General features: G+C 42.8%; 1 protein-coding gene across 1 annotated transcript in view; it reads left to right on the top strand.

Moving 5' to 3' along the window:
- Positions 1-1,152: 1,152 nt before the first annotated feature.
- Positions 1,153-22,906, top strand: part of KIF13B (kinesin family member 13B) — a 143,790-nt gene continuing 122,036 nt past the window's right edge. The window contains exon 1 of the mRNA XM_063442009.1: positions 1,153-1,250. Coding sequence (XP_063298079.1) covers positions 1,196-1,250 — 55 coding nt within the window. The 5' untranslated portion in view covers positions 1,153-1,195. The remainder of the gene's footprint in view (positions 1,251-22,906) is intronic.

Genomic DNA, 22,906 nt, shown 5'->3' with positions numbered 1-22,906 from the left:
GCAGGGTGTGTATATTTATGGTAGGGATGCAGGGTGTGTATATTTATGGTAGGGATGCAGGGTGTGTTTATTTATGGTAGGGATGCAGGGTGTGTATATTTATGGGCAGGGTGTGTATATTTATGGTAGGGATGCAGGGTGTGTATATTTATGGGCAGGGTGTGTATATTTATGGTAGCTAGGTATACAGGGTGTGTATATTTATGGGCAGGGTGTGTATATTTATGGTAGCTAGGTATACAGGGTGTGTATATTTATGGGCAGGGTGTGTATATTTATGGGCAGGGTGTGTATATTTATGGGCAGGGTGTGTATATTTATGGTAGGGATGCAGGGTGTGTATATTTATGGGCAGGGTGTGTATATTTATGGTAGGGATGCAGGGTGTGTATATTTATGGGCAGGGTGTGTATATTTATGGTAGCTAGGTATACAGGGTGTGTATATTTATGGGCAGGGTGTGTATATTTATGGTAGCTAGGTATACAGGGTGTGTATATTTATGGGCAGGGTGTGTATATTTATGGGCAGGGTGTGTATATTTATGGGCAGGGTGTGTATATTTATGGTAGGGATGCAGGGTGTGTATATTTATGGGCAGGGTGTGTATATTTATGGTAGCTAGGTATACAAGGTGTGTATATTTATGGGCAGGGTGTGTATATTTATGGGCAGGGTGTGTATATTTATGGGCAGGGTGTGTATATTTATGGTAGGGATGCAGGGTGTGTATATTTATGGGCAGGGTTTGTATATTTATGGTAGCTAGGTATACAGGGTGTGTATATTTATGGGCAGGGTGTGTATATTTATGGGCAGGGTGTGTATATTTATGGTTGCTAGGTGATATAACTTTGTTTATTATTATATTATTATTATGAGTATTTAGACGCTGGCAGTGTATAATAATCCCAGGACCCGGAACCAGGTTTATTATCACAGTATCAGTGTGCTCCCCCGCCCCCGCTGTATAATGAGGAAGATGAAGGCTGGCACAGCATTGTGGGAGTTGTAGTCTAGTAACATGCACTTGTCTCTGTCTCCATGGTAATAGTCAATCATTTCTCCATCCCACACGTGATTGCTCCCTGCCCTTTAATGAGTGACGTCATCACGCCACACGCTCCTCCCCCCTCCTGTTTCAGACGGAAGCCGGCGGGGTCCGGGCAGGTCCTGGGAGCTCCCAGCGCGGAGAATGAGTGACTCCAAGGTGAATGTGACTGTCCGGGTCCGGCCCATGAACAGGAGAGGTAAGCCGGGGGGGGGAGTGACAGCATGGACAGGGGGGGTGGACACTACTGCCAGTGTCAGCATGGACTAGGGGGGGACACTTCTGACAGTGACAGCATGGACTGGGGGGGGGACACTTCTGACAGTGACAGCATGGACTAGGGGGGGACACTTCTGACAGTGACAGCATGGACTAGGGGGGGACACTTCTGACAGTGACAGCATGGACTAGGGGGGACACTACTGACAGTGACAGCATGGACTAGGGGGGGGGGACACTACTGACAGTGACAGCATGGACTGGGGGGGGACACTACTGACAGTGACAGCATGGACTAGGGGGGGACACTACTGACAGTGACAGCATGGACTAGGGGGGGACACTACTGACAGTGACAGCATGGACTGGTGGGGACACTACTGACAGTGACAGCATGGACTAGGGGGGGACACTTCTGACAGTGACAGCATGGACTGGGGGGGGACACTTCTGACAGTGACAGCATGGACTAGGGGGGGACACTTCTGACAGTGACAGCATGGACTAGGGGGGACACTTCTGACAGTGACAGCATGGACTAGGGGGGACACTTCTGACAGTGACAGCATGGACTAGGGGGGGAGACTACTGACAGTGACAGCATGGACTAGGGGGGGGACACTACTGACAGTGACCGCATGGACTGGGGGGGACACTACTGACAGTGACAGCATGGACTAGGGGGGGGACACTACTGACAGTGACAGCATGGACTGGGGGGACACTACTGACAGTGACAGCATGGACAGTGTGACACTAGTAACAGCATGGACAGGGTGTGTATATTTATGGGCAGGGTGTATATATTTATGGTTGCTACGTATACAGCATGGACTGGGGGGGACACTACTGCCGGTGTCAGCATGGACTGGGGGGGACATTACTGATCGTGACTGCATGGACAGGGGGGTACTACTGACAGTGACAGCATGGACAGGGGGGGGCACACTACTGCAAGTGACAGCATGGTCACGGGGGACACTACTGCAAGTGACAGCATGGACTGGGGAGGGACACTACTGCCAGTGACAGCATGGACTAGGGGGGGGGGACACTTCTGACAGTAACAGCATGGACACGGGGGGACTTTACTGACAGTGTCAGCATGGACACGGGGGGACTTTACTGACAGTGTCAGCATGGTACACGGGGGGACTTTACTGACAGTGTCAGCATGGTACACGGGGGGACTTTACTGACAACATGGACTGGGGGGGACACTACTGAGAGTGACAGCATGGACAGTGGGGACTTTACTGACAGTGACAGCATGGACAGGGGGGACATTACTGACAATGACAGCATGGACAGTGTGTCACTACTGCCAGTGACAGCATGGACTGGGGGGGGGACACTACTGCCAGTGACAGCATGGACTGGGGGGACACTACTGCCAGTGACAGCATTGACTGGGGGGGACACTACTGCCAGTGACAGCATGGACTGGGGGGGACACTACTGACAGTGACATCATGGACAGGGGGGGACATTACTGACAATGACAGCATGGACAGTGTGTCACTACTGCCAGTGACAGCATGGACTGGGGGGGACACTACTGCCAGTGACAGCATGGACTGGGGGGACACTACTGCCAGTGACAGCATGGACTGGGGGGGACACTACTGCCAGTGACAGCATGGACTGGGGGGGACACTACTGACAGTGACAGCATGGACTGGGGGGGACACTACTGACAGTGACAGCATGGACTGGGGGGACACTACTGCCAGTGACAGCATGGACTAGGGGGGGACACTACTGCCAGTGACAGCATGGACTAGGGGGGGACACTACTGCCAGTGACAGCATGGACTAGGGGGGGACACTACTGCCAGTGACAGCATTGACTGAGGGGGGGGGACACACACACTACAGCCAGTGACAGCATGGACTGGGGGGGACACTACTGACAGTGACAGCATGGACAGTGTGACACTAGTAACAGCATGGACGGGAGGCGGACACTTCTGACAGTGTGAACGGGGGGGGGGGGGGGGGAAATAACTGCAGGAGGGGTTGGGGGCATTACTGACCATGACAGAATAGACAGAGTGAGGGGCATTACTATCAGTGACCGTATGGTCAAAGGAGTGCCATTACTCTCAACTTGCTGGTGGCAGACGTGTAACTGCAGTCCATGAAAGGGGGGCACAACTACCAGTGATAGGAAGGACACCTTTGCTAGCAGTGCCCAGGAGTTTGCACAACTGTCGGGCAGAATCAGGAGGAACTGGCACAGCAAGGAGGAGCTTTGTCCAAATCTGCTCGCAGTGTCTGGAGATGCCCAAATAACTATACTGGCAAACATTGAGCGACCCTAGACCAAACTCTACAATCTATGACAGGGGTTGCTGTGCCAAGGCTGTGTCCAGCTGGACTGGCACTGATAGGATATCTGTTGTCAGTGATCATAGTTTGAGTTGCCCAGTTCTGATGGTATGGTAGATTTTACTTGACTGGGGGCTGTTTGAAGTGCGATCAATGGAAGAACCCCTAGTTGTGCGACTCCAGGGTTGTGTGCAGGATTAGTTTGTAAAAATGTCATAAAACCAAAAGGGAATTTCAAGACTAAAGTAGCTCAAATCAGAGCATGGTTTACGTGTCGAATTCTTAGTTTTGCTACTTTGGCCTTAAATATTCACTTTGGGAAATAACACGTCAGTTTGCGTGCAATATAGAAACCCCTTTCGGATCCACTGACATTCAATGCTTTGAGTTTTTGCCACTCTTCCATAAAGTCTTTGTCTGGCTTAGACTCATGGCAGTATTCGCTTGAACGGGTCTTAAACTTGGGTGCCCAAAAGCAAGATCCCCAAATGTTGTAGAACTACAACTACCATGATTTAAAACATCTGTGGATCTACCTTTTTGGGCACCTCTGGTCTATAGTATTTCATATTGCCCAGCCCTGCCTTTGATATATTCTTTGATCCTTTTAAACTGCTCTTGTGACTCCTCACCTGGCGGCCAAGTAAATGCACACCTGTCTGTTGACATTCTGCCCATGCTGTTGATCCCCGTCTAAGCTTTCCAGTCACACTAAACCAGGGGTTCTTCATGATGGTGGCTGTGCAGTGATTTGCTTTCGGTATAGTAAGGGTTAACGTTTAATGGCCCTCAATACTGTGCTTTTTACAATCTAAAAGCAGGGATAGTGGCTTTGATGGGCATTTAGCGTGGGCTGTTTCTGATTACGGTTTCACCTTGGCAATTACACTGTTTCTGCAGGCCGGCTGTACTTGCTGCTTGCTAACCACAGCCTGACATCTGCTATCTGTTTGTCCACTAATGCAGTCTAAAAACCCCTAAACATACCAAGATTAGTTATGTGAAGTATTTGCTCTTAAAGTGACAGTGCCACTGCAAAGCCATGTATCCTGCTTCCAAACTCTGCAAAGATATTTAGCCAAGAACAAATCATTGTTTTAAGCTTACTGGGTCTGTGTTCATGCTGTGTGTGTGTGACTAAATTTTAGCATGTTTAATGAATAGAAATGAATAACTATTTAATGGGTGTGTTTTGTCCAAAAATATTCACATTGTCTCACAAATCCCCAGGTGCACAACTCAGCCCTTCACCCTTCCGAGCTCACTAAATCTATAAAATAACTACCGCCAATTGGGTAATAATAACCTCTAACTATTCAGCTGCCGATTTGATAATTTCGAGAGCCTTGAGTCCTAGTTATTGTATACGTGGATTGTAAATAATTATAATGCATAATCTGACTTGAAGGGTTTCTATGAAAATTGAGCTTTTATCGTGGGGTGGTTTCCACCTGATATGTATTAATGAACACTGGCCTAACACATCTGCGTTTCAGCTGTGCTGTGAACTATATGCAGAATGTATGTAGGATTATATATGTCTGAGCCCTTCTTCTGTTTTCTGGTGCTACTGGCTCTTTAAATGTCAGATTTCCTCATGGTAAGGGAAAAACCCCAGGAAATGGCTGTCTTAAGACATGGTAAGAGACAGAGCCTGTCATGGTTCCCTTCTGGTCAGTCAGTAGGAATTCAGTGGAGATGGGCAGCAGGCTGGACATATAAACATAGATTTATTCTCATTTTGTTTTTTGCTGCTCTTAAATTCTGGTGCCAGAACGTCTGACCCATGAACATACGCTGCAGTCCAAGTATTGAACCTAGAAGCCTCAGACAGGGGTACCACTGATAGTCTGAGAGCGTCAGGTGGAACTCTCTGCCCTGTCCGAAGCTTCCTAATTCAAGCCCTGCACTGTGACGGACATTTGTGGGTAGAGCAACCTGGTGCCGAATTCGTGACTTTGGAGTTAAACCATTTGTTGATGGTTTAACCTACTGAGGTAAGCCCGTGTCAGAGGAACTCCTTCCACTATAACAACTTCACTATAGGAAAGTTGTTATGGTGCCTGAAGTGGTCGTTTTAATTGAGTTCATTATAATCTAAAATTACTAGACCAGGAAATGTGGAGAACTGGCACAAAATTTCAGATCTGAAAAAAGCAGATTTTGATATTTTTTCCAATGTCGCTATTTCTGTCCTAAAATGACCCTGTAAATTGAGAACCGTTTACAAATCAGTTGTGTTTTTAGTTTGACTATTTTGGCTTGACGTTTGAATGTCACTCTAAATTCCCATCGAATCCCACTTTGGTGAATAAATACTCTCATAATGATTTTGTAACAGCTGAGAATCTGTCATAACATTTATTAAATGCTGGTGAATTGAATAGCCTACCAGCAGAGGTATTGGTGAATACAAATAAATAAAAACCTTTGGGAATTACTTTGTAGTCCTTATCAGGAAACCACAAATCCTTTAGTAAGGAAGACGGCTAAATGGCTTTAGAATCTCTAGATTTATCTACAACTCTGTTAACACTTGAAAGGGACAATCCAGTCACCAAATTACTTAAGCTTAAAGGGATTCTTTAGTGTTAGGAATATAAATCTGTATTCCTAACACTATCGTGCCCTCTGGTTCCCCTCTCCCTTGCAGCCCAACCCTCTCTGGCACATAAAGGGTTAAAAAAAAAAAAAAAACCTTTAGTCATTTACCCAAATCCAGTGCCACTGTCCCTCTGCACTGGGCTGGCGTTCGTTAGAATCCCAAAAGCACCTCTAGTGGCTGTCTGATAGAAAGTCACTAGAGCCAGTCCTGCAAGGTAATTATTGCAGTTTCTCAAAAACGGTACTGTTGTTTATGGCAGGACTAAGTAGGACAGGGACACAGCACCCAGACCACACCAATGAGATGAAGTGGTCTGGTTGGCTATAGCGTCCCTTTAATGAAGCAGTTTTCGGGTACATGCCCCTGCACTCTCACTGCTCTGTTCTCTGCCATTTATGGGTTAAATCGCTTTTATTTCTGTGCGTACGTGTATGTATATATCTCCCTTTCATTTTAGGGGTGTGCCAGGGGTGGGGGATGTTCTGGGAAATTTTAGGTGACTTCCTAATAATAATTTACACAACTATAGAATGTGATTTAGAAGAAGAACAATGTGTCTTAGTTGCACAGACTGATTTCTTGACATTTAATGCAGTTTAAAGACACAATTTTATGCTCAAAATAGGGACATTCGGGAGATATCTGTATTACACAGAGAGCTGCTTTTTCTAAGTGTTTTAAATCATCTTTATTTTGATTTTATCATCACATAAAAAAATGTAACCTGCATTTACAAACATACCATTCATAAGACAATATTCAAGACATAACTACATAACACCATTCCATACATAGTACATTGTGACTGAGAGGAATATTGACTGAACTCAGAGAGGAACATTTACCTGATCTTAATATTTTTGTATTTTAAATATCTTACAAGAAAAAAATAAATAAGAGGGAATTCTAAAGTGCCAAACTTACTTACAAAAGTGCAAATGCTTTCTGGAGATCTTTTTCTCTTAGCCGAAGAGTTATTTATCCATGTCATGTTCCATCTTTATTTGGAGAATTGTCTTACTCGCTGCGTATGTTCACTTTTTTAACAGCCATAAAGCCATGTGTGGCCAGATAATATTGAGATGCTCCTACGATCGGCCAAACCAAGTGTAATATTGCTACCTTTAGGAGTTTTATCAATTTGAATCTTATTCATTTTCTATAAACTACTATAAACCTGATCCCACAGTTTTTTTAAATTTTTGGGCCACTCCACCATATATGTATGGAACTGCTTTTTCTAAGTTGACAAATCTGGGTGCAGGGCGCTTTGCGTGTCCTGTGTGGGGCAATGCAGTTTTCGTTTTTCCTGTGGGTCATTCGGAAAATAGAAGCATACAGAGTCTTAACTATTTCACACCTGCCAGTTCTCGCTCAGCAGGAAATTGTCCGAATAAATGACCTTTCCTGTTTTAACCGCTAATGACCGAAATGGTCACCCCTTCCTGTATAGAGCTACACGTTTTTCCCTGTTGGAGTGGAATATTTGCTTTGGCAGAGTTTCTTCTTAAAGGGGGAAGTTACAAGGAATGAAATAGAAGTTGTTGGTTTGTTTTTCCTGTATATTTTTTTTTGTTTGTTTCTAAAAATGTTTCTAGCGGGATTGACCAATGCCCTGCATAGTAAATGTATATAGTTAAATCCTGCACTGACACTAGAGCAGTAATGTTTGTTCAAGAAAGGGATACTTGTATTGGAATTTCTTAGCTAGTGGGACCATTGTTACACATTGAAGAAAATCTATTTCTATTGGTTAGATTAACTTGACCTTTATTTGCTCGGTTGGGGCTCTCCGCTGGCTTAACTTAAATGTCGTGAAGGAGTTTTATGCAACCCAGTGCGGTCAACCATAACCACTGTGTGCCTGAATGTGATTACTGGTCCCACTATTGGGATCTACGGTATTTCTTTACCAAGCATACAGCGTTGCAGAATATGTCGGTACTCACAAATTTAAAAAAGTTAAAATTAATAGTAAAAGTATGCAGTCAAAATCTGTAACCTATACATATTTATTACAAGAAACATTTCTTGGGGAAAAGCAACAAAACTGACCAATCTCTCCCTTAGGAATGTAAAGAAAATATTTTTAAGGTGTGCACACTTTTTTTTTTAATTATTTTTTATTGAAAATGAGTCACAATGTTTATTTTTATTACTCAAAACAATGAAAGCATGGCACTCTATATATATTTTTTTTACCTCCATCAAATAAGGGAGCGACAAAAGACTACTCATTGTTTGTTTTATTTTTCTCACTAGTGCTAATCCACCTTATACGTATTATTATTATTATTACTGGTATTTATATAGCGCCAGCATATTCCGTAGCCCTTTATTCCGTAGGCATCTTTAACCCTTTAAGTACCAAGGCTCTTTTGAAACGTGTTCCTGACCAATGATTTTTTTTGTGGACTTTTGTCATGTGTTCATTTTAGCACAATGTCACCCTTTCTGTTTAAGTGCTTCCATCCTTATTATTTATTATATTTTAAAGGGGAAATTACTTTTAACCTTTTTGTATAGATAACGCAACATAAATATGAATAAAATATTAATATTGAAAAAAAAATTCTTCTCTATTTTTGCATTTGATAATTTCTACACAACAAGGGCAGCTTAAGAAATAGAATTCAAAATATATTCACCAATTATTCCTGATGGTTAAAATGCTTAATATATCTAAGATTTCAATTCATTTTTAAATATCATAAAACCAATACAGCACTGAGGGAATTGGGTTTTATTTGTAGTCTGCTACTGTGTTTGCGATCAGGAACACCCACATGTTTACAGTTGACAGGAGTTTAAGGATCATATAACACATGCCTTAACTTAGACATGGCTCTTTGTTTACATACTAGGGACACAATTTGGTAAAGTGACACTATCTGTGTTACTGTACTGAACAGCATCAAACAGCTGTTATGAAGTGAAATGTTGTATAGATTTGACAACAGTGGCATATTCAGATACAATCTCGGAGAACGCCTACAGTGTACGCCTATAATGCATGCTATTTGGTGATGTTCGGACTTTAGATCCTTGGCTTGCCTCTAAAATGTGTACGCTTATATAAGAGAAGTCAGGGTTATTCACAGCAGTGGGAATTCAAATAGATTTAAAAGTAAATTTATTTTTAAACATCAAAATGTGATGAACTGGAAAAATGATTTTAAGTCGGCTACTCTGATATTACATTTTATATGTCCTTTGAAATCGAACTTGAGTGAATAACCGTGTAAATATTGTTGGGAACACCAGAGAAAACTCCCGAAACGGCACAGTATTCATGCATCATGAAAACTCACTGCTTACGACGACATTCCGTGACACCAATAGTGCTTGGCACATATGTAAACCTGATTGGCCGGCTCTCGGGGTTTTCACCATTACGTCTGTCTCATCTCGTCCTGTTTTCTTACATTCCAAAGCTTGGAGATAGAAAGTATTTATAATATTATTGTATACTATTCTGCGTATATTTTGTTTCCTGCTCGAACCTTGTCGCAGTTTACTTTCTGTTTGTGTTATCGAGTTCTCAGGCCAGGTGCACAATGCACAGAGTCAGGTGCACAATGTGATTTTTGGTGAAGTCATTCGGAGCAGTCAGTGGGTGCTAGCGATGTCTGTCTGTGGCCTTTCTTGCATTGTGTACTTGCAGAACAATATAAAATGTCACCTCATTCAGTAGAGGTAAAACCAAGCAGTAATTCCACATTGCATAATAAGCCTGGATTATAAATCTGGTATGAATGCGCAGCTCTGATGGTGATTAGTCGGCTCGCTTTATGGTTTAAATCTGAAGTAATAAGAGACGTCTGACATGAGCTGGGAGTCATTGCTACAAAGGTATCCGGTTCAGGTAGTTACTGCCTGTCTGTTTACACTGGCAGCTTAACTCTGAGAGCCTTGGTAAGAAACATCTTTTTAAAAATGAGACTACAGATGCTGCCATCTTTATTGCGGTATTTAGATTGCATTACAAATGTGTGGTGGTGGGGTGCAGTCCAAAAAATAATCCCCAGGTTTTGAGGCGTCTTACAGTGAGCTCTAACCAGACTAGAAAGTAGCGTACACCTCTCAGCCAATCTTGGCCATCCCATTTCTCATGGTCATTCCATGTGCACAGTGCGCATTTGGCATATGTTGATCATGCTAATAGGTAACCAGTTTGACACAAAACATTGTGCCGGGAGCACACTGGCTTTAGGGGTGTAATGGGGTGAATGGTTTCTTACAGGATGTATTTTTTTTAGTAGCAGGATTACTTACTAAACTGAGAATTGAAAGGGAATTCGAGGCGATTTCTATATTTTTAATGTCCAAATAGCCAAGCGTGACAAATTCTCTGTCAGCTATGTTTTTAGTTTCGGTAACCTGGCCTTAAATTTGATATTCCGTTTGAATTCTCACTTTAACAAATAATTCTGTTAGTGTTGACAATTAAATTGTGATTGTTATCTGGCAATTATTAAAACAAGAACTATTTAACCTAGGTGTTAAGGGCACAAATTCTAATCCTGTTTGTCTGCGATCCCAATTTTGAGTTAGAGCTAAATACATTTAACTTTGAAGTAATGGAGCTGCACCCTGGGTTCTATCATAAGATGCATTATACATACATAAACAAAAAAAATGTTTTGTATAAAGACCTTTTGAAAGCAATTTTTTTTTCCTCCCCATTTCGTTTTCTTAAAGGTGCTCTTCCGCAGCTAATTCAGATAATGCCAGACATGACAAACCAGGCTCATGGGGCCATAAATTGTCAAAACATTTATTTTCAAAAACTGAAAATATTGACATTGCAAAGGACACTGCATAGTAAAGAGCCTCCCCAAACTTGCAAATGCATTCAGTTCGCATTGCTGCCTGTAATATAAAGAGCATTCGTTAAAAGTAAACTATGGTGTATAAAACACACTTTTTAGGGTATTCTAAAAACAAAAAAATTATTATATTAGACAATGTACCATCAAAATGTCCCTTGGTGCAGTGTTTAGTGGGTCTGCCTACAGCTGCATGACAAGGCCCATGGGATAAGTACTGTATATACTCGAGTATAAGCCAACCCGAATATAAGCCGAGGCCCCTTATTTTACCCCAAAAAACTGGGAAAACTTATTGACCCTCCTTGCCGTTCTCTTTCTCAACCACACATAAATCATGCTTTCCCTACCCTTCAGACTTTCTCCCCAGCTACTGAACAAGAGGTGGCTGCACTTCTCCATTCCTCTCGCCCCACCACTTGCCCACTTGATCCTGTCCCATCTCACCTCATCAGATCTCTCTCCCCTTGTCTTGTGCCTATCCTAACACACATCTTTAACTGCTCTCTCTCTTCTGGCACTGTTCCTGCTGACCTTAAACATGCCACTGTAATACCTATCCTGAAAAAAACATCTCTTGACCCGTCCTTCCCCTCGAACTATCGTCCCATATCCCTGCTCCCTTACTCATCAAAGCTTTTGGAAAGACTTGTCTTTACCCGTGTGTCTCACTTCCTTAATTCCAACTCTCTCCTTGACCCTCTTCAGTCTGGCTTCCGCCCTCTCCACTCTACTGAGACCGCTCTTATCAAAGTGACTAATGACCTAATCTCCGCTAAATCCAAAGGCCACTACTCCATATTAATTCTCCTTGACCTCTCTGCTGCCTTTGACACAGTTGATCATTCTCTCCTCCTTCAAACTCTTCAATCACTCGGTCTCTGTGACTCTGTCCTCTCTTGGTTTTCCTCCTATCTCTCCCAACGCTCATTTAGTGTCTCCTTTTCCAAGGATACCTCCTCCCCTCGCCCTGTCTCGGTTGGAGTTCCCCAAGGCTCTGTCCTTGGTCCCCTTCTATTTTCTCTTTATACTGCCTCTCTTGGAAAACTTATTGCCTCTTTTGGATTCAACTACCACCTGTACGCTGATGACACTCAGATATACCTCTCCTCACCGGACCTCTCCCCGGCCGTCCTGCAACGTGTCACTGCTTGCCTCTCTTCCATCTCTGACTGGATGTCGTCACGCTTTCTCAAACTTAACCTCTCTAAAACTGAACTCCTTGTCTTTCCTCCTCCTAATACTGATCCTCCTCTCTCACTCTCCCTTCAAGTCAGTGATATCCACATAAGTCCATCCCTACAAGCGCGCTGTCTTGGCGTCATACTTGACTCTGGTCTCACCTTTGAGTCTCACATCCAGTTTGTTGCCAAGTCCTGTAGGTTCCAACTCAAAAACATAGCCCGCATCCGCCCCTTTCTTATGCAAGATGCTACCAAGGAGCTTGTCCATGCTCTAGTAACTTCCCGCATGGATTACTGTAACCCTCTCCTGATTGGTCTCCCCAAAGCCGTACTGCCCCGCTACAGTCTGTAATGAATGCTGCAGCTAGACTGATTTTCCTATCCAGTCGGTCCTCTCGCACCTCGCCCCTCTGCCAGTCCTTACATTGGCTCCCTGTATCCTATAGGAGTCAATTCAAAGTGCTAACCCATACATTTAAAGCACTGAACAATTCCAGCCCCTCTTATATCTCTTCACTGATCCAGAGGTATGCCCCTCCTCGTACCCTCCGCTCTGCCCGCGACCACCTCCTGACCGCTGCTCGCACCCGTACGGCCAACTCACGCTTGCAGGACTTCTCACGGGCGGCTCCTCTCCTATGGAATAACTTGCCTACTGCCATCAGACTCTCCCCTAGTCTTCAATCATTTAAGAAGGGCCTTAAATCCCATCTCTTCAGGAAAGCGTATGGCCTCCCAGAGTAATCTCTCCCTTACATACCTGTCCCTATGGGATAGTGCTTTGCTCTCTCCTCCAGCTCTGCTTCACTCCTACTTGATATTTCCTATCCTAATGTTTCTAATACCCCACTTCCTATAGACTGTAAGCTCATTTGAGCAGGGTCCTCTTCAACCTATTATTCCTGTAAGTTTTCTTGTAATTGTCTTATTTATTGTTACATCCCCCCCCCTCAAAATATTGTAAAGCGCTACGGAATCTGTTGGCGCTATATAAATGGCAATAATAATAATAATAATAATAATAAGACTAGGGTGGGAAATGCAGTAGCTACTGGGAAATTTCTAAATAAAATTAGATCCTAAAAAATGTATATTAATTGAATATTTATTTACAGTGCGTGTATATAATGAATGCAGCGTGTGTGTGTGTAGCTGAGCCTTGGTGGGGGGTGGGCAATTTTTTTATTATTTTTTAATTTCATTATTATTCTTTTTTATTTTATTCAATTTTTTTTCGTCCCCCCCTCCCTGCTTGATACATGGCAGGGATGGGGGCTCTCTTTCTGGTGATCCAGTGGCATTGGCAGTTAAGTGGGGGGAGGGGGACTGGCAGCGAGCGCTTACCTCTCCTGCAGCTCCTGTCAGCTCCCTTCTCCTCCGCGCCGGTCAGTGCAGCTTCTCTGTCAGCGCACACTAAGTCTCGCGAGAGCCACACTATGACCCCGCGGCTCTCGCGAGACTTACACTGGGAGCTGACCGAGGTGCTGAACGGACCGCCGCGGAGGATGAGAGAGCTGACAGGAGCTGCAGGAGAGCTATGTAACCGCCCCCAATGCAAATTGCCATAATACAGACATTGACTCGAGTATAAGCCGAGTTGGGTTTTTTCAGCACAAAAAATGTTATACTCGAGTATATACGGTAGTTTATCTCCAAAAGCAGTTTAACTACAGACTATAAGCTCGTTTGAGCAGGGCCCTCTTCAATCTATCGTTCCTGTAAGTTTTCTTGTAATTGTCCTATTTATAGTTAAATATCCCCTCTCATAATATAATATTGTAAAGCGCTACTGGCGCTATATAAATGGCAATAATAATAATAACTCAAAAGTACTATTCAAAAAAATAACAATTGGAGAGAAGAGTAAACGATTTCAATTCCATTTTTTTTTCTTTATCCGTTTTCTATTTTGTTTTTAGTTTTATTATTGGTTTCAATGTATAAAAAGTGAGACTCCATAGAACACCGTGTGGGTTTTTTTTTCTACATGTAACTGTGGTGCCCCGAAGACGGACATCTGTTTCTGCTGAGAAGTGATCTTGGAAACCAGTTGAATAGCTCTGGGAATAAGCCTTCTCTGTTCTGGAATTCTAATTGATATTATGCGTGTGCATATATAATATTTAGAATGTTCTTGCATCAGCCAGTGGGTATTGATTGAATACATTTTCAAGGAAATTGGAAAAAATCTAATGGGTTTATTTTCCAACAACAAAGCATTTTTATATTGGTAATGTGTTTACATAGGTAGTATGGATTGGGAAGCTCCGATCTGTTTTGAATTCATCATAAATAGGAAAGGCAGATTCTATTTTGTTATACTACCTTATCAATAGTAATCCTGTTCTAAATGTGAGCTATCTCGTTTGGTTAGTGCACCTATTATCTTGTCATAGCTCAGACTTTCCTGTTTATCCTTCCATGGTTGGATGACCTGAACATCTGCCGTGTTTATTCAACTAGGCAGTTTTAATGTTTGGTTTTAGAAAATCCATTTTCCTTTAAAGCGGATCTGTCACTTTTCTGAGGGTGTTTGTATATTTTGCAAAGATCCCCGAAGGTGACATTTTCTGGATAGGGTCAAGTGGCCTTGGGGTTCATTGGTACCTAAAGCTGTTCTTAACAGCTGCCACCATCTTCCTCCTGCAGACCTTCTTCAGCTCCTGTTGCGTCATCTGCCTAGGGTCACGTCAATGCTGTATTCTCGCGCATGCGCAAGCTTTTTTTTTAGCCTTAAGGGAACACCGCAAGCACCATAATACTTCCATAGTGTAAGTTGTCAAATGGTTGTTTTAGAATGGTTTGATTTCTTACCTGGGGCCAGCCAGGCACTGCTACCCACCTTTCCTTTTCATCTCTGGATAGTTGGACATTGAGTTTTCCGAAGAAGAAATTGAACAGGTAATTAGTCTGACAGATAAGCCAGGATCAGAGACATACCTGACCCTCTGCTAAAAAGCATTTGCATTTTAGGTTGATTTAGGTAAGCCTCCTTTGTGAGTTCATGTTCGTTCATGCACAGCCGAGGCCGGTGGGTGAAAGAACACACCTTTTCCAGTTCTTTAATATGCATGTTACAAGGTGTAGGATATTGTTACTCTCTCCGCTAATCCTCCAGTAGCTTTTATTTATTACTATAAAAAGGACTTGTTACTCAGCTAGAGGACAGGGCCCATATTGGCTTCACAGGTTACTTGCAAATGTCTTTCCCAGCAGCATTTTAATCCCTCTGATGATAATATATATCTGTCTATCTAATGGCTTTAAGCTGTGCGGAAGCGGTATATTGGTGCTTCCATATAGGATCACTCCTGAACACAGGCGTTGCACACTACTCTGTGACTACTCAACATTCCGTGAAATTATGTCCAACATGGCAGTGCTGCCTGTATTGGAACAATGTTTTCTCTGGGATAGGAGTTAGTGCCATAGCGGAGTGGCGGTTTTCCTTGGCGAGAGAGTTAGCGGAGTGGCGGTTTTCCTTGGCGAGAGAGTTAGCGGAGTGGCGGTTTTCCTTGGCGAGAGAGTTAGCGGAGTGGCGGTTTTCCTTGGCGAGAGAGTTAGCGGAGTGGCGGTTTTCCTTGGCGAGAGAGTTAGCGGAGTGGCGGTTTTCCTTGGCGAGAGAGTTAGCGGAGTGGCGGTTTTCCTTGGCGAGAGAGTTAGCGGAGTGGCGGTTTTCCTTGGCGAGAGAGTTAGCGGAGTGGCGGTTTTCCTTGGCGAGAGAGTTAGCGGAGTGGCGGTTTTCCTTGGCGAGAGAGTTAGCGGAGTGGCGGTTTTCCTTGGCGAGAGAGTTAGCGGAGTGGCGGTTTTCCTTGGCGAGAGAGTTAGCGGAGTGGCGGTTTTCCTTGGCGAGAGAGTTAGCGGAGTGGCGGTTTTTCTTGGCGAGAGAGTTGGCGGTGTGGCTTTTTTTTTTTTTTACATTAATGGGGAATGGTTATTGTGCTTTGCTTCCCATTTCAATTTTAAATGGTGTTTATCAGGGGTTCAATCCCTACAATCAGCCAGGCTACAGAGTTAACCCCTTAAGGACACATGATGGAAATATTCCGTCATGATTCCATTTTATTTCTGAAGTTGTGTCCTTAAGGGGTTAATGAGAACAAGGTAAAGAGTCTGTAGAAGAGATTTCACCTCTCCATGTCTTCCATGTCTCGATAAATAAAAACACAGTAATGTACCTCCGCGCCCACACTTTTTTCTCTTATTTTTTTTTCTTATCTTTTTGTTTTTCCACTTGTATAACAAATTTTTTAATTTCAATAACTTTTCCCAACAAATATTATATATTCTTCATTCTTTTACGTTTGACCCTAAATTAAAATATGATTAAATAATAAAAGCATGCAGTAATATTTTGTATGTTAATAATGATGATCCTGTTGATTTATCTGGTTGATACATATGTTTGCAGATGTATAAAATCACACTTCATAACTGGCCTTCAAAAACCTGATTTGGAGAATTTTCTCATTTGGTTGTTTTGACATTAAAAGAAGTTTAGAAAATTAGCCCCAATGTCTCTGTATTCAGAACATTGTGTGTGTATATATATAAATATAATCATTAATAATCAGACTATCACTTTAAATGCCTTTCTGATTATGTAATTTGGATATGTTTTTGCCCCTCCTGTCTTAGCAGCTCTAAACATGCCTCCCTCAGACTGCTGGCCGTCTTCCACTTATTGAATGGTGCAGGGAGGGGGAGAGGAATTGGTTATTTGCAGGTTACTACAGTGTACCCCAAAACCTCTTTTGTACGTGTGTTTTTATAGTTTTGTATGGTGTATACAGGCGCCTTCTGTTGTTTTTTTTTGTTTTGTGTTTTTTTTGTCTTTTTATGTATGGAGATTATTAGGCGTGTGTTTCTTCTTCAAAGAAATGCAAAACATTAAATATTTAAAGGGATTATTGGCCTTTTAAAGGCTAGTTTTATACAAAGGAAGTGCTGTGTTGTTTTTGTTTAATATGTATGAGGATATTCCTTTTAAAAATCCATTTTAAAATCTTGGCCGGGCAGACATATAAGGGCTGTACACGTACGTTTCAATCCACATACTACAACAGATCTCTGTTTAGGGAATAATCCTGGAAATAACATTTTTAGCAATAGATTATCAATTTGACTTTTCAAACATCTTATGAAATGTTTGCTCTGTAAAGTGACAAAGTCCTGGAAATCTATTATTTATATATATTGATAAAATTGATTACACAAAAACATTAAAAGGAGAAATGATTAGAATTATTGAATTGTTTTTGTCTTGTGTTAAATCAAAGTAAAGTATTCTGCATCAACGAAACCTTCCACTTAAAGGACTACTGTCATCAACATTTAATTTCTTGATATTTTTAAAAGTTTATTCAATTTAATGAAACTTAATGATATATTTTTAATGATTATTGTTTTTTTTTTTTTTCTTTCTTCTTCTAATGGCAGCACAGTGTGAGCACATCATTAGTGAGGGTTAAGCATCACTCTTTGCATGGTCCTCTATGTAAGACGACTGTCCTGGAGGCTGTCTGTCTGTCTGTGAGTCTGGTGTGCCAGGCTCACGTCCCTCTCAGTTGGTAGACCCGCTTACTTTCCTGGTGTATAGGTGCCCCCTGTGACGTCATTTGGTGGCCATTGGTGATGTGTATACATAATTTAGAAAATAAAAATTAATAATTAAGTTTAATTTTACAAAATGAGAAATGAAAATGTGATGGCTGTTCTATAACAAAGGTATTCTGTTAGTATTGGAGACCGGTGGATTAGAGAGTCTTACAGAGACTTACCCGGAAGAAGACATTGACATTTCTTTGAAGCAAGTCCTGGAATTCTCAGACACTGTAATCTTGTTACAAGGTTTCACACTTAAACATTCTCTGCATAGATAACCATTAGCAGGTGTTATGGTTTGTTTTCAGTGGAGACTGAGCTAGAGCGTTATTTTTAGTTTGCAGGTTTGTAGCCGATTACTGCTATGTTTCATAGTTCCACTCTGAGACGGCTGCATGACCTGTTTCTCTGTGAGAACACGGAATGGGATATGGTGCTGGTTATAGTATGTGAGCTTGTCCAGGCAGGGTCCTCCTCAACCTATCGCTCCTGTCGAACTTTGTAATAGTCTCTCATTTAAACTCCATCAAAACCGTGTGTCTCTTGCTGTGCCAGAACTTAACTAGATCAATTGCTAAATCTTTTAACAGTCATTTAATAGCAACTGAGCATTACATGAAAAAGGATGCCAAAAATAAGTGATATCTTAGTGTTTTATTTAGTGTTGTAGTTTCCAAAGAACTTATGGATCCCCATGAAACTATATTTTGTCCAATATAAATGATAAAAAATCTGATTTGTCATGGATAAGCGGGGCATTGATTTATGAGATGCTAGGACAGTGATGGCTAACTCCTGCTCTGCCTTCTTTGACGCCATCAAGGAGGCATGGCTTCCTCCGGCGATGGCCCAATATAATGCTACCAATACAGGATAATTTTGGTTAATAATGTTTTCATAGTGAAACAATGAATCCAATGCTTTCGTATAAGCAGCAGCATTGTGTGACAGAGGTTTACCGGAAGCAACTCCAGAGGTGGTCAGTGTGACAGCTGCTAGAGGTGTGTTTAACCCTTCAAAGTCAACATTACCCCTTCTACAAAACTGCGATGTTGACGGGTTTAACATACTGGACCGCAACATCCAGATCATTTCATTAAGATAAAGTGTTTCTGGGGATTTGAGTGTTCCTTTAAAGCTGAGCTGGGCAGGCTCTGTTCACACTGTGTGTATTTCTTTGGTACATTTACTGTTTGTCAACATTAATCGAGGTTTGTTTAGTTAATATTTTTGCTTTCCTGACCTGTAACCCAATACGCCTTCTGACAGCCCATTCATGCAAATACCGTCCTCAGCTGTTTGTTTTTCTCATGTAGTTTGATCATTAGAAACCCACTTCAGGGTTTCAGTTAACACTTTTTATTCTGTCTGTAGTAACTGTAGTAACTATTTACATGCCTGTTTAGCTGTATAATCTGCTGAGGTTTAGCATTCTTAATTAATTGAATGAATCCTTGGAGTACGTTCCCTACACCTCTCGCAAAATTGCTCTAACATTTTAAAAGACTTTCTTAGATTTTGAAGGGCACTGTTTCTGCTTGTATAACACAGCATCACATTGTTAATCTAACCTTTTTAATGTAACCAGGTTTCTAAATCAAATTTAATTTTTCTGCATCACCACGTTGGCTCAAACATTTCTGCTGTTGTGATAGATATCTTTACCTGAGATATCATATATATCTCAGGTAAAGTCAGCTGCACTCAGTCTTCCATAAAAAACACTTCTTTATTGGGTCAATTTAAAACTATCAACGTTTCAGTCTATCCACTAGACTTTCTTCAGGATCAGCTGTATCAGTGTATAGACTGAAACGTTGATAGTTTTAAACTCACCCAATAAAGAAGTGTTTTTTATGGAAGACCGTAAGTGCAGCTGACTTTACCTGACATTCTGGGTATTAAGCCACCGTGTGCACCCGGCAGTAAGTTGCAAGTTTGGCCAGAGTGCAAGGATTTTTGTTAAAATAAATAAATAAAAAATATATATAATAACTACGGAGGCTTAGATGGCTGTATGGTAATCTGGGAGTACCCACAATGCCACTGGCAATTCATTGGCTTTTGTTACAGAGTAAAGCTTTAGTAGGTATAGATATACTGTGGACACGATACACAATATGGCTCCTTGGGCTGCATGGAGCACCCGTAAAATAAGCCTAGGGTATCCCATAATTGCATGCAGCTGCATGGTAGGATAGATCGTTGTCATTTGGGGTGGGGTAAATACTCATGAAGTTGCTCATCACACCTTGTGCTCTTTACGGTGTGACGCCAAGTCGTATTGGTCGTGACACATGTACTTTAGGGATTTTTTTCTTTAGAAACACGGGTACTACAGGTCTTTGGTCCTAGAAGATCATTAAGCATTCATTGAACATTCCAAGCATCACAACCACTGCAGCTCGCTGTAGAAGGTATGGTGTCAGGACTGCCCTGGCACCTGCCCAGAGCAAGTAGTCAAACTGTTTAAGAATGGTTGGATAACTTACCTGGGTATCACACTGGGCACCCTCCATCGTTTCCCCTGCTGCTGCAAAGATCCTCATGTTGGTGCCCCTGAAATAAGTTTGGCCATGCAGGGCTGTGCTCATTGATCGAGTGACCCTGCATGGCCGGGCTAAGGTCTGTGGCTGGAGATTCTGGCAACGTGGGAGGGTAACCAGGCAATGGAATCCTTTTTGGAGTAACATGGTGTGTGTGCATGCTATACCTACTGTTTGCTCTGTATTCCCTGGTCTGAGAGGCATTTACCGACTATGTTAGTAACTAAACGCATAGAGGTTGAAGATGCTGTCATTTTATTTGCCCAGCCAGAATGACCTGTGTCTCCCAGCACGATCCAGTTTAGTCAATCTGACTGATGTACATGTGGAAAATCTTTAAGGGTTTTTTTTTTTATTTTTTTTTTATGAAAACTAGAATGTTCAGGGGGAAAAAAACAAGTTGATTCACACGCAGGGCGTTATATAGATACAGATTATATAGTTTATTTTTGTGTCATATCCACTTTAATTGTCTACAATCGTTTTTTTATAGTGGCCGATTTTACTTTCACTTTGGAACGCCTGTGATTCTGAGACTCCCTGTGCTGCTCTGGTTCCTAGCTCCTCAGCTAACACACAGATAATAAATACTGTGACCTTTTAGTAGTTTGACTGTAAATCCCATCACTTTTAGCCAACCTTTGGGTAAGATCAGCAGCGGCAGGGGTGCCTCAGATGTCCTAACCTTGACAATGTTTTATTGTAGTGTAACTCTAGGTTTTATTACCTCTGCTGGTTGGCGGAGTATAGTTGTTAAAACACACCCTGTAAATACTGCTAATGGCAAACCTGGTATTCCCAGGGATTTTAGTAGGGTGGCTTTTTAAGGGGGTTGGGGGAGGGCTTGCTGCCAGCTTAGTGATCTGTCATTGTGTTTGCCTTGGCACACATGATAGGGGTAATTATAGGGAATACCAGAGCTCTATTTCGTAAGCTCATTTGTGTCCGCATAAGCTGCTAAACTACAATCCCCATCATCCTTGAGAAGGATGACGAGGCACCTTTGTTATATGGTAGTTGAGGATTGTGGGAGATGTTGGTCGTTGGACTTTGCAGTGTTACAGGCAGCTCCCCTCTGAATTTATAGCTAGATGGGTTTCTGTATAAACTGTCCTGCAGGGAAGGGTTCTTTTGGCTATTTTAGTTGGTCTATCCTTTTTAACGGATCCTTGTGTTTGCCATTGTATGCCGTGTGTCTGCAATAGTATGAAAACTGCTATCCTGGAGCCATAATGCCCACTAATGGAGCCATAATAGCCACCAATAGGGCCATATCGGTATACAAGTGTCTTCACTGCTTCTCTTTCCTACATATCTTTTTTTGTACAGAAGTAGTTTTCACTTGAATGCAAATGAACTGAGTATAAGGGTTAATGTAATAATCCTTTCTGCCTCTACAGAGATTTGCTGTAACCACATTTTCATGTTACATTCCCGAGCTCCATCTCCCACACGGACAGCCTGCTCCTTCCTTAAACACTCTGATCCAGGGCCCCTATCTACCCAGGGTAGGGAATACCCTCCGATCCAGGGCCCCTATCTACCCAGGGTAGGTAATACCCTCTGATCCAGGGCCCCTATCTACCCAGGGTAGGTAATACCCTCTGATCCAGGGCCCCTATCTACCCAGGGTAGGTAATACCCTCTGATCCAGGGCCCCTATCTACCCAGGGTAGGTAATACCCTCTGATCCAGGGCCCCTATCTACCCAGGGAAGGTAATACCGTCTGATCCAGGGCCCCTATCTACCCATGGTAGGTAATACCCTCTGATCCTGTGCCACTATCTACCCAGGGTAGGTAATACTGTCTGATCCAGGGCCCCTATCTACCCAGGGTAGGTAATACCCTCTGATCCAGGGCCCTTATCTACCCAGGGTAGGTAATACCGTCTGATCCAGGGCCCCTATCTACCCAGAGTAGAGAATACCGTCTGATCCAGGGCCCCTATCTACCCAGAGTAGGGAATACCCTCTGATCCAGGGCCTCTATTTACCCATGGTAGGTAATACCCTCTGATCCAGGGCCCTTATCTACCCAGGGTAGGTAATACCCTCTGATCCAGGGCCCTTATCTACCCAGGGTAGGTAATACCCTCTGATCCAGGGCCCCTATCTACCCAGGGTAGGTAATACTGTCTGATCCAGGGCCCCTATCTACCCAGGGTAGGTAATACCCTCTGATTCTGGGCCCCTATCTACCCAGAGTAGGTAATACCCTCTGATCCTGTGCCCCTATCTACCCAGGGAAGGTAATACCCTCTGATCCAGTGCCCCTATCTACCCAGGGAAGGTAATACCCTCTGATCCAGGGCCCCTATCTACCCAGGGTAGGTAATACCCTCTGATCCAGGGCCCCTATCTACCCAGGGTAGGTAATACCCTCTGATCCTGGGCCCCTATCTACCCAGGGTAGGTAATACCCTCTGATCCTGGGCCCCCTATCTCCCCGGGTAGATTGCACCCTCTGATCCAGGGCCCCTATCTCCCCGGGTAGATTGCACCCTCTGATCCTGGGCCCCCTATCTCCCCGGGTAGA

The sequence above is a fragment of the Pelobates fuscus genome, chromosome 2 (assembly GCF_036172605.1).
Source record: "Pelobates fuscus isolate aPelFus1 chromosome 2, aPelFus1.pri, whole genome shotgun sequence".
Lineage (NCBI taxonomy): Eukaryota > Metazoa > Chordata > Amphibia > Anura > Pelobatidae > Pelobates > Pelobates fuscus.
Note: the sequence above shows the minus strand (reverse complement) of the source record. Positions and strands in the feature narration are given on the sequence as shown.